Consider the following 13,143-nt stretch of genomic DNA (forward strand, 5'->3'; position numbering starts at 1 on the left):
ACATGTTATACTCATAATACGTGCAAGGGAACTTTCCTATGTGCGCGCACGCGCGCACACACGCACACACACACAAAACATTGCCCCTACTTTTAATCCAATTATGGATGATGGCTATTTGTAATAAGAACAAGAATTCTATGCTTTGACATACAATAACTCATTAAATTCTAAAAAAAATACCTGCTATAATTATGTCTACTTTATAGATGGGGAGACTGAGGCAAAGAGAAGTTAAATAATTTGTTCAAGTCAAACAACTGGTAAATGGAAGGACGGAATTTGACATCTGGCTTATTTTCTAGTCTCTTAACCATTATAGTGCATTTCCTCTCTTAGGTGTTCTAAGATAGATAATTCTATCTTCCTGGGGTAGCACATGACATATGTTTGTATTCTCACTGAAAGGTTAATTCTTCTAAGACAATTAGAAAATGTATGTGCTGAGACTAAAAGATGGACAAGTGGTTGGAAATAATGGTGGAGGGCACTAGTTAATGTCATTCCAGAGAGATGACCACAATGAACTAGCAAAGGAAGACTGGAATGTTCAGAGAAATAGTCATTCAGAATGTCTGGAATACTGGGTAGGTAAGAGTAGATGGGGGTGTTGAGATAAGAAAGCCTGGGTTGCAAAAGGTAACACCCTGCACGAGCAAAGAGACATATTAAGTGAGGGCCATGTGTGCCACAGTAGTGCTTTAAACCTTTATTGCTTAAGAACAGGGAAGTCATGAGAGTTCATTTTAAATGTATGTGATAGGGTGATGACTTTAAGCAGGAAGGTTACTTCAAAATTACTGCATGATTTAGGCAAGACATCATTACAACCGGAACCAAGGCTCCTGCTGTGGGGAGATAAAGGGGATGATGTAATTCGACGAATGTTAGGTGAAAAAAATAGAATAAGGGGATTTAAATAGGAGGACTTGAAAAGGTAGAGAATTCAGTAACAGTTGCCAGATTTTGTTGCCTTGCTAAAACGTCTAAAGCATTATTTCACAAAGCAAAGTCTTAGAATTAATCAGCTCGATAAAGATATTTTAAGGTAGTTTTGTACCTTAAACTAAGTGTTAAAAAAAATATTTTACTTACTTGTAACTGCTACATGTCTGTTAGATTTTCCTTCATCTATAGTATCCATAACTTCATCTGGACTACATACAAAACGTTCTGTGCAACCCTGTAAAATAATTTTTTTTTAAGTACGGATATTTAAAAAATTTTATTACAGGGCCTTTCTAAACAATCATTCTATATTATATAAAGTACCTTTACATAGGGAACTCGGTTTTTATCTTCATGAACTGAAAGGTTAGTCTTTGAAACTGAAAAAGAAAAAGAAGTAATACTAGTAACATTCTCCTAAACGCTAAGACTCGCTGTGAAACAGCTAATTCAATCGATTGCTTCCTTCCCCGAGCAGCCTAATAGCAACAGGTAAACTTGAAAAATATGAAAACATCACTATTAAAGTAAGACTCGCAGAAACAGCAGGAGATTTAAAGAGAAACCAAGGAAGTAATATAGAATTTTAGGTCCAGTCCAATTTCTACCACCAACATTTGGAAACAAGAACATTAAGCCAGAGTGGTTCAATGCCCAAGGATAATGTATCTAACTGACAGCTGAGAGAAGACTAGAATTCAGGACTCAAGTTCTCTAATTCCAGTCCAATGCTCTAAATTACTATTTAAGAGGCACTCATAAATATGAGCTTTAAATAAATTATTCTCTGTGCCAAAGGCATTCAACTAAACCTTTAAAAGAAAAAATTTTAAATGTCTGTTTCCTATAATTTAAGTCAATTTCATATAGGTTACTAAGAAATGGTCTCACATCTACTACTAAATAAAGTAATATATGACATTTTCCAACAATCAAAGAGTTTAACTTACCATCTAATAGGTCCCTTATCTTATCCAAATAAATTTCAAAATATGAAACCTAAAAGACAAAGAAATAAAGGAAAAAAGCTCAACCAATTAAAATTATAAAATAATTTATTCACTTATTCATTTAATATTTACTGGGGTCCAAGTGCCAGGCACCATCCAGACTCGGGGGTCAGAGTTACCAACTCAGCCACAGCTCGTATTCTAACGGGAAGTCCTAAATTCCCTTATTTAACTAAAAAGCAGTTTTCATTACATATATATTCACCTAAAATGAATTAGAGATTAACTAGAGTAGCAAGAACTTCTGAGTTCTATACTAAAACAAACTCCTTTATTTTACTGAGAAGGAGGATAAGGGAAAAAAGACTTAGCTAACTTGTTTAAGGTCATCTAATGACAGATGAAGAATCCACATTTACTAACTCTAATGATCTTTCAACTATACCCGTCCATAAAATAATTTTGAAAATATTTAAAAATATTTTTAAAAGGAAATTAGCATTTATTAATTTTTTGAACAAAATTATTCTAGGTGTAGAATAAAATAAAATCTTTCCCCAAGGATTTTACCTTAATATGAAATTCCAAATTTTCATCCATGGAGTAAATATAATTAAAAATATCTTGTACTATTCTTGGAATAATTCCCATGCCTTCTGGATCATGAAGTTTACCCTAAACAGAAAACAAAACTAGACTTCTTAAACAAACTATGAAGTATGAATTAAAATTCAAAACTTTTAATCTACAATTTACAGTCAATAGAGGATAAGAATTCTAATTATTGCCATTTCTTGGAGAAAATGACTCTACAAAGATCTAAAAAACCCAATTCAACTATTATATACTTTAGTAAGTTACACATAAATACTGTGTGTCCACCACATGGGTTACCAACTGATCTTAGCTTATTATTTAATCATTAGATTTAGATTATTCATGCTTGTAAATGAACATATTCTAGGAAAGGCTTTAGCTTCTTTCCATATATATATATCTGAATTACTCCTTCTACTTCAAGTCAAATTCACAGAAATGCTACGAATGTCCTTGTTCTCTATGACTTTATGAAAATGAGTAACATGAGTTACACTAAAATAGCAGTCATTTGCTTTATACAGTATGCTCAGATAAATGGTAAAAGCAGATGCTCTGTAGCAGTGGCAGAAGATCAGAGGCTGTTTTCTAGAAGCAAAGCCTGAGCAGGTCCACATCTATTATTAATAGTAGCACCGATAACTGTGGAGACATTCTTATCAGAGAAGACTGGCAGGTATTTGCGGGGGGGGGGGGGGTGGTTCAAGGAGAGGAAGAAAAAATTTCTCTGAATAGAACTGAAAACACTAACATTCAAAATTTCAAAATTTCTCATTATTATAGGGTGACAGAAAATTCCTATTTAATTCTAAAATACTCATAATCTTGTGGTTATGCTAATTGATAAAACAAAGCTGGATATAATATCACTATTCAAATTCAAGAACTAATTAGATTCCAGTGATGTTACTGGTATACAATTCGTATCAGAGAAAGCAATAGAGAGGAAATAAAGATGTTTAAGCATGGTAAAATAATTTCACAAATAATGAATGAATGTATTGTCTGTACTGCAAACTACACCCAAGTACAGATTATAAAATGTTACCTCCATTGTGTGTGTCTTCCCAGAGGATGTCTGTCCATAAGCAAATATTGTTCCATTATATCCCTCAAGTACATCTATTGAGAAAATAAGAGAATTTAAACTTCAGGGGATTTTTTTCCTAAGCAAGATTCATAAGAAATTACTTAAGAATGTTAGAAAACACTAAAAAAATTCACATACACATTAACCCCGTTTCTTATCCATGCATAATCAAATCTGCATAATAAAATATTTGTGGGAAGAATGGTGAGGAAGATTTAGATTTTCTTTACACTAACGAAAGATTCCATCAGAACCAAAGTTTAGTACATAAAAGATTTTAAAAGATTGTAAAGGAAATAAATAAGAATACATTTAATAGCAATTTCCTTAGTGATGATCCATCTAAGCAATTACTTGCTTTCCAGCCCAGAATTACTTTCTGTGGTCAACAGAAAACAAATCTTAAATTCCATAGCTTATAATCATCTCTTATGTCAGTGTACATCTCAAATGACATTACGTCTGTATTCCAAAGCTTCACGTGATGTAAAAGAAAAAAATGCTCTACTAATTTACATATACATAAATTAGCTTTTAGAAATAGAGGACTATTGACTCTTCGTTAACCGGTGGTAAAACCTCACAAATCCATACCATCCTCCCTATACAAAGTATAACAAGCCCAGTCCTACCCCTTTACTAGGCTGAAGGGAAAAAAAAGGAATGTGAATTAACAAGGTCACGTTTTGATTGCCATCTTTCACCGACTCTGTTCTGTTTTGTTTTTGGTGACAAGAAAGGTACTTTGTTGGGGCTGGCCCCATGGTTTAGCGTTGTTAAGTGCACACGCTCCGCTACTGGCGGCCCCGGTTTGGATCTGGGCGCACACTGATGCACTGCTTGGCTGGCCATGCTGAGGTGGCGTCCCACATACAGCAACTAGAAGGATGTGCAACTATGACATACAACTATATACTGGGGCTTTGGGGAGAAAAAGGGAAAAAAAAAAGAAGGAAGATTGGCATGGATGTTAGCTCAGGGCTGATCTTCCTCACAAAAAAAAAAAAGAAAAAGAAAAAGAAAGGTACTTTGAAATTACATCTATTCTAGAGGTAGCCTTAGTAAAAAGAGAAGCCTCTATTGGAAACAGCAGATGGTAACAGTGGTAAGTAAATAAGTTAAGCAAGCAATCTTTGTTTTTTTAACTGATTATTAAAAAAAAGAAAAGAAAGAACAATCTCAACATTGGGCACAACTAACTAGATAACAGATTTCCTACAGAAACATTTACTAACATGAAAAAGAGTATCAGTACTCACTTCCCTGGGAAGGTTTTAAGAGACATCGAACATTTGAAACTTTCCTTTAAAATCTTTTCAGGGGCCGGCCAGGTGGCACAAGTGGTTAAGTGCGCATGCTCCACTGCGGCAGTCCGGGGTTCGCTGGTTCAGATCCCGGGCGTGCACCGACGCACCGCTTGTCAAGCCATGCTGTGGCGGCCTCCCATATAAAGTGGAGGAAGATGGGCATGGATGTTACCCCACGGCCAGTCTTCCTCAGCAAAAAAAAGAGGAGGATTGGCAGATGTTAGCTCAGGGCCGATCTTCCTCACACACACACAAAAAAAGAATGGTAAAATCTTTTCAGTTTTAAGAAGGGAAGCAAAATAATTTCAAGAATCACATTTAAAATAGATGGGATTGCAGTAGTTCTGTCAGCAATTCCGAAGAAGAAATCATCTAGAGAAAAAAGCTCTAGACCCTTTCCAATTTACTTCCTTTATATATAATTGTTCTCAGTATGTCTACATCATACCCTCCACTTAAGATCTTTGGATCAATCACATAAAACATAACCATAAATTCCAAATTTCTGTTAGATCTATAAAAGGTCCATTCATGATATGATCCAATTATCTAGCACCAACCACAATAGGTACTTAAAAAATATTTGTAGGTGAATGAATAAGTGACTTTCCCAAGATCACATTAGTAGCATATGTCTATATGATATTAAAGTACATTTGTGTTATATGAAACTATATTCTACAAAAGCTCTCAGGTTAATAAATGTATGCAACACATATGTATTTGGGATTTCAAGCATAACTTTAAAAATCTTACACGATTACAGAGACTGGAATATTCAACATTCAAATATTTACTGAGCACCTGCTATAGGTGTAGGGGATGTAACAGTGACTGATTAGGTGATTTCTAGATACATCATGTTTATCACTAAAGTAGTAACATTTTACCAATTAGAAAAATAATCACTTCTTGCCTACCTTCAAATCCATTCCTGACTTTGCTTTCTATAGTGATTTAACTCCTAACATTTTATTACTAAAAAATCTAAACATACAGAAATATTAAATAAATTTTTCAGTGAACACTCCTATAACCACCACCAAGATTCTACCATTAACATTTTATCATTCTGTTTGCTTTAATCATGTATCTATCCATCTTGTTTTCTTAATGCATTTCAAAGTAAACGGCAGACTTCAATACACTTCCACCTAAATACTTCACCATGCATATACCATTAACTAGAATTCAGTATTTTGCAGTTTTATTTCTGAGATAAAATTAACATACAATGAAATGTACATATCCTCAGTATGAACCTATAAAAAGTACAAATAATACTCATCCTATTTGAAAATCCTAGAGAGCACACATCTGTAATCAGATAAAATTAGGCACTTTTCGACCTGGCTCTTGTTTGCTTTTTTGGCTCCAACTCCCACTATCTTTCCCCTCACAGTGCTGTTTTGTTAGTAAAAATGATCAAATCTGACAGTTTCATACGGCTCAACTTCACAGTCATACCATAATGTATGCTGTTCATCACATATGCGATACTATTCTTATGTGGGCATGCCTTAGCCCATGTGTCTTCTCTCTGCCTGGAAGGCATCCCTCCCTCTCCTTCCTACTCTTTGTGCATCCTTCAAGACTAACTCAGGCTTTACTTCTTCCTCCAACCCAACTCCACAACCTACCTTCAAATAAACCTGGGTAAGAGTCCCATCCTACGCGTTCTTAGGGCATCTGCATTTAATCTTAATACTTATCACTGTGTATTGCAACAGTCAATTTACTTATCTGCCTTCCTCACCAGCCTGTAAACTCCTTAAGGCCAGGACTGTGTTAACTCCTAGCACAGTGCCTGGCACCCAGTAGGAACTCAAATGCTTGTTGAATGATTATTATTATCACTAACACACAGCATCTTTCTAGAGCCTGCCTCCCCTTTTTAAATATACTTTTGCTGTTCTTGTGAGAAACAGACTGGTGAACAACTATGGACAAATATTACTTCTTCCATACTTTGTAAACAAGAAAAACATATTTAGTAATATGTTGTTTTTACTATTTTTTTTAGTAAATACTATTTTACTATTTTTACAACTGCACATCACCTTCTACTTAATCTCTCTGAACTTCAGCTTTCTCATCAGCAAAATGTCTGCTTAGGGGAAGACTGTGAGAATTAGAAGTCATCATATAAAATTATTTTTGGTAACATCTGAGAGCATACAATGTGCCAGGCTCTAACAATTTTTCATATATTAATGTATTTAATCCTCACAAAACTCTATGCAAGGTACTATTTTTTGTCCTTTTTTACAGATGAGGAAACTGAGGCATGGAGAGGGTAAATAACTTGCCTATAGTTCCATAGCTAGTAAGATGGAGCTGGGATGGCAAACCCAAGACAATATTGGCTCCAAAGACATGCTCTTAACCACTACACTATATTCTCAAGGAACAAAGAAACTAAAATATATGGCAGGCTACATCTGGAAAAATTAAAGGTGGATACAGTGGCAGACAGTCCAGGTCAGGAAGCCAGGGTGGGTACTGGGAGATCTATGAAGGCCTAGTATGACGCCTGGCATATAGAAAGTATCGAATATATGACAACTACTTAATACAGGGGAAACAGACCTGTAGACATCACTCAGATTCAAAATTCAAGAGAGTAAAAGTAGGTAAATCTTGTTCAAAAGAAAAAATCTAGGGGCCGGCCCCATGGCACAGCTGTTAAGCGCACGTGCTCTGCTGCTGGTGGCCGGGGTTCAGATCCCGGGCGCGCACCGACGCACCACTTGTCAGGCCATGCTGTGGCAGCATCCCACATGAAGTGGAGGAAGATGGGCACGGACGTTAGCTCAGGGCCAGCCTTCCTCAGCAAAAAGAGGAGGATTGGCATGGATGTTAGCTCAGGGCTGATCTTACTCACAAAAAGAAAAGAAAAGAAAAGAAAAAATCTAATGAATCTATAAAAAGGGAAAGGTAATAGCCCTATACACAATAAAGTAACATAGTTGTACAGAAATTTACAAAGCAATGCAACCTCAGCAGACTGTTGGGCCCAGAGAGTACTAGCTGCTTTCAGGTCATTCCTGGCAGCTTGCTCACCAAATCCACCTCTCAGAAGAAATACCAGCTGGCCCATCATTTTGCCGATTCTTGCCTACCAATAGTGTCTAACCATGGCCTTCCACCTGATCTGTCTGCCAATGACTGTCCCAACTCCAACTTGCCATGTATTTAATTGGTTTCCTGTTCTCACACCTCACCAGGCACCCACCACCTATTCCCACCTCCTCTCTCTCCTTAAATCCATGTATTTATTGGTAACTCTGCCACATTCATATCCTCGCTCAAGATGAGACCCATTAGCTACTACTACATCCAAGCTACTCCAAAATGGTGGATGGCATTTGGGTGAAGATAAAAGGAAGACGTCATAGCCAGGTGATACTTTTCTAATATAAATTACAAAGCTGCCATAGAAGCAGCAAAGAGACAGTGACAGAAGCATCTGTTGTAACAACTGCTTGAAGTCTAATTTTGCAGAGTGAAAATATCTTAGGCTAGGAGTTGTCCCAAGTAGGATTATGGCTGATGACATTAAGAAAATAATTCTCTTTCTCAGAAAATAGAGGAAACAAACAGCAGTTGATATCTGTTCTGTGCTTACTTAGTACCAGGCCCTGGATAAAGTATTACTTCTTCAGAATCATCTTTTAAATCCTCACAGTACTCTTACTTTGCAAAAAAGGAAACGGAGACTTAGAAAGATGAGGTAACTTGCTAAAGTTAAATAGCTAGAAAGTGGCAGAGAGCCTAGAATTCAATCTAGATTTGTCTGATTCCAAAGTCTGTGCTCATAACCACAAAGCAAAGAAGGGAACTGCTATTCAGAACTTGGTTCCAAACAGTAAAGCAGGAATTTGCTCGTGAAGTAAAAGCAACCAAAGTTTGAGAAAAGGAGGGAAATTTCAGGAAGAGAATGATGTCACCTTAGAACTGTACACAGCAATAAAACAGAACAAAAGGCAGGAGAAATGTATTCTGGACTTCAGGACAATAAATTTCAAAGAGCTCTGAGAAAGGTAGGCAGGTATGAAACTGTTATTAAAAGATTATATAAACAAGGATGTACAAAAGAGATAAAAATCACTAGAACAGCATGAGAAAGGTAGAAGCTCAGGATAAGCAAGTCTTACAAAAACAAAACAAAAACTAAGGCTTTTAAAAAGAGCTTTTAAAATATTCAGAAAAAGAATAATGAATGAGTAGACCTGCACTGCCTAGAAAAGATGATAAAATGTTAACAGATGATATAAGACAGAGGTATTCCTATTTTATTACCATCTTCTACAACATTATCCTCAAAATGGAACAACAGAACTAACGCTGTCAAGAGAGACTTTAAGGCTGAGGTGGGTAGGACAGCCAAAGAAGGGTTTTAAATGAGACCAAGTTTCATGTTCTAAGAGAATTATACTCCATGGACAAAAATTTCACAGCCACCATAGGTAAGTTTTAAAAGCCATCGAGAACAAAGGTAACAGAAGATGACTAACTTAGGGAAAAATGATAGATTCCGAGAACTATAGACAAGTATACCAAAATTTCACCTAAGGAAAAGCTATGGCTGAACTAACCTCATTTCCTGTTTGGAGAGGGTCACTCAACTATACTAAATACCACAGTCATGCACCATGATTTCACAAAAGGATCCAAGTTTCATCATATGCTTGTGGATATGCTGACAAGCTACGAACTACACAACTGTGCAGGTAAGAGATTCTGAAGTTGGTTGGTTGAATACCCAGTGTGATTTCATTAATTGCCAACAACTTTATTCGGTTTTTAGAAGATCTGCCCATTAAGCATTTTATAAATGATTTAGAGTAACATTTTTCAAAAACAAACAAAAAAATTTTAAAAACCCCAAAAAAGTGGGGATAGAGTAATATTTTTCAAGCTTCAATGTCTTTAAATAAAATAAAGACCTTAAAAAAAAAAACCTTCAATGTTCTTGACACAATAGACTTATCAAATATGCTGATAGCCAACTTAGATCCCCAGTAAGAGAAACTTAAAATCAAAACTCAAAATGATCTAGAGCTAAAATAAACAAAATGGAATTTGTACTTTTTTTATTATTTTTTTAATTTTTTGTTTATTGTGGTAACATTGGTTTATAACGTTGTATAAATTTCAGGTGTACATCATTATACTTCTATTTCTGCATGGATTACATCATGTTCTCATGTTCACCACCCAAATACTAATTACAATCTATCACCACACACGTGCCTAATTATCCCTTTGCCCTCCTCCCTCCTCACTTCCCCTCTGTTAACCACCAGTCCAATCTCTGTCTCTATGTGTTTGTTTGTTGTTGTTATTATTTACTACTTAATGAGTGAGATCATATGGTATTTGACCTTCTCCCTCTGACTTATTTCACTTTGCATAATACCCTCAGTGGCCATCCATGTTGTCACAAATGGCTGAATTTCATCGTTTCCTATGGCTGAGTAGTATTCCATTCTGTATATATACCACATCTTCTTTACCCATTCATCCCTTAATGCGCACTTAGGTTGCTTCCAATTCTTGGCTATCGTGAATAATGCTGCAATGAACACATGGGTGCATGTATCTTTATGCATTAGTGTTTTTACATTCTTTGGATAAATACCCAGCAGTGGAATAGCTGGATCGTATGGTAGTTCTATTTTTAATTTTTTGAGGAATCTCCATACTGTTTTCCATAGTGGCTTCACCAGTTTGCACTCCCACCAGCAGTGTATGCGAGTTCCGTTCTCTCCACATCCTCTCCAACACTTGTTGTTTCCTGTCTTGTTAATTATAGCCATTCTGACGGGAAGGAGGTGATATCTCATTGTAGTTTTGATTTGCATTTCCCTGATAGTTAATAATATTGAACATCTTTTCATGTGCTTGTTGGCCATCTGTATATCTTCTTTGGAGAAATGTCTGTTCAGGTCTTTTGACGATTTTTTAATTGGGTTGGTAGTTTTGTTGTTGAGAAGATGCATCAGTTCTTTATATATTTTGGAGATTAAGCCCTTATCAGATGTATGGTTTGCAAATATCTTCTCCCAATTGTTAGGTTGTCTTTTCGTTTTGTTGATGGTTTCCTTTGCTGTGCAGAAGCTTTTTAGTTTGATGTAGTCCCATTTGTTTATTTTTTCTATTGTTTCTCTTGCCCGCTCAGACATGGTGCTTGCAAATATGCTGCTAAGACCGATGTCAAAGAGCGTACTGCCTATGCCTTCTTCTAGAAGTTTCATGGTTTCAGGTCTTACATTCAAGTCTTTAGTCCACTTTTATTTTTGTGTGTGGTGTAAGGTAATGGTCTACTTTCATTTTTTGCATGTGGCTGTGGAATTTGCACTTTAAACACTTGCTTTAAAGATTAAAAAACTACAATATTCAAGTATGGATTGGGGTTAAACAATGGCTGCAGCAGATGTGAAAAAGATCTGCTCATTTAAATTCCCCATGAGTTCATGAATCAATGACTTTATATTATTAAAAAAGCTAACGTAATCTTAGGCTGTACTAATGACAAAAGTATGTTACAACCAAAGAATGTAATATAACTGTGTTTCACGATGGACAGACCATTTTGAAAATGATCTGATGCTTCCAACAAAAGATGACACTGCCTGTTCCTCTTTGTTGCAATCATTTACAGAATCACAAGTTAATTCTTCCTCATTTTATGCAGATTTCAGCATCCAGTCCACTGTCTCTCACCAATACCATTCCTGTTGTAATTCTTCGTGGTTTCAATGTCCATAGTAGATGATCCCACTGAAATACCCTGGCCTCTCAGATCCTTGACCTAATCTTCTCCATGATCTTGTCCTTTACTCCTTCAGATGCCAACTCCATGGTCATACTCTAGACTTTTTCATTACTAACTGCACTGCCTCCCTAATCTCAATTTCAAGTATCCACCTCCTATTACACCTTCTAGTACCCTGATGCCAACAAACCTTTGACTCCGAGAGTAAAACAGACTAATCTTACACCTTTTTTCACTGTCCCTCAAACCCACCCCCAACCCCCGTGTCCTCCTTCCCCTCATGCACCTTAGATTCCATGGTTCACCACTATCATCACTCTCTTACTCTCTTCACTACATCCTCGATTCTCTTGCCCTTCCTTTCCTCTTTTGTACTCACCTGGCAAAAGCCCAAATGGGTAAACTTCAACTCTTTTGGCAGCCAACCTCAAGTGAGCCCTTAATGCTGCCTGGCAATACTGTCCCATTTCCCTAATCCATTCACTTCTATACTGCTGGATGACTTCATACCTATTCCTAGAACCTCCTCCCCCACCCTCACTCTCTCTGATGATTTTGCTCCCTATATCACAGACAAAATGAATTAATATGAAGAGAACATATACATTTTCCCTTCATCACACCTACAGACCTACTTCCATCCATAAACTCTACCTTTCCTGTTACTGGATGAACTATCTGTGCTCCTCCTTAATCTTAACGTGTCCACTTTTATACTGAACCCTAACCCCTCTACCCTGGTGCTACAACGAAGACAGATTTTGCCTTAATCTAAGAAGCACTTTTTAACAATTAGATCTGTCAAAAAATGGAATAAATCACATCATAAAATAATGGCTATTTAACTATAAGATCCCTTTTTTTTTTTAAATTTTATTTATTTATTTATTTTTTTCCCCAAAGCCCCAGTAGATAGTTGTATGTCATAGCTGCATGTCCTTCTAGTTGCTGTATATGGGACGCGGCCTCAGCATGGCTGGAGAAGCAGTGCGTTGGTGCGCGCCCGGGATCCGAACCCGGGCCGCCAGCAGCGGAGTGTGCGCACTTAACCGCTAAGCCATGGGGCCAGCCCTAAGATCCCTTTGATAAAAGGGATTTCTGTAGTAACCAGAAGTAAGTCCAGATAATCACTTAATACCCTCTCAGCTCTAGGGTTCTATAATTTTAGAAAATACAAAATTGAAAAATATCCTAGAATAAGTTAACAGTATTAACTGGAATATATGCACTTTTCTCACCCCTGGCAACCCCCGTTAAATTCCTCAAGGGTTTTTCTGCTGACTACAAGATTACCAGGGAAGGAATAACAATGGAATGGAAGAATGATGGACTGCCGTTTTCTACTACTTTTTAGAAACTTCTCTAGCCGTTTTGTTTTCATTCTCATGCTTTTCTATTTCTAGAATTGCTACCTTAGAAACTCCCCTGGGAATATCTAATAGAAACACACCTTCCAAGAACAAGTGTGTA

The 13,143-nt window shown here is 36.6% G+C and overlaps 1 protein-coding gene across 1 annotated transcript in view; it reads right to left on the reverse strand.

Moving 5' to 3' along the window:
* KIF5B (kinesin family member 5B) overlaps positions 1-13,143 on the reverse strand; it is a 47,230-nt gene that overhangs the window by 25,076 nt on the left and 9,011 nt on the right. The window contains exons 3-7 of the mRNA XM_058532727.1: positions 3,544-3,617; positions 2,469-2,573; positions 1,899-1,947; positions 1,273-1,328; positions 1,096-1,183 (exon numbers count right to left, since the gene is read on the reverse strand). Of these exons, the coding sequence (XP_058388710.1) occupies positions 1,096-1,183; positions 1,273-1,328; positions 1,899-1,947; positions 2,469-2,573; positions 3,544-3,617 (372 nt within the window). The remainder of the gene's footprint in view (positions 1-1,095; positions 1,184-1,272; positions 1,329-1,898; positions 1,948-2,468; positions 2,574-3,543; positions 3,618-13,143) is intronic.

Source organism: Diceros bicornis, chromosome 36 (genome assembly GCF_020826845.1).
Source record: "Diceros bicornis minor isolate mBicDic1 chromosome 36, mDicBic1.mat.cur, whole genome shotgun sequence".
NCBI classification, from domain to species: domain Eukaryota; kingdom Metazoa; phylum Chordata; class Mammalia; order Perissodactyla; family Rhinocerotidae; genus Diceros; species Diceros bicornis.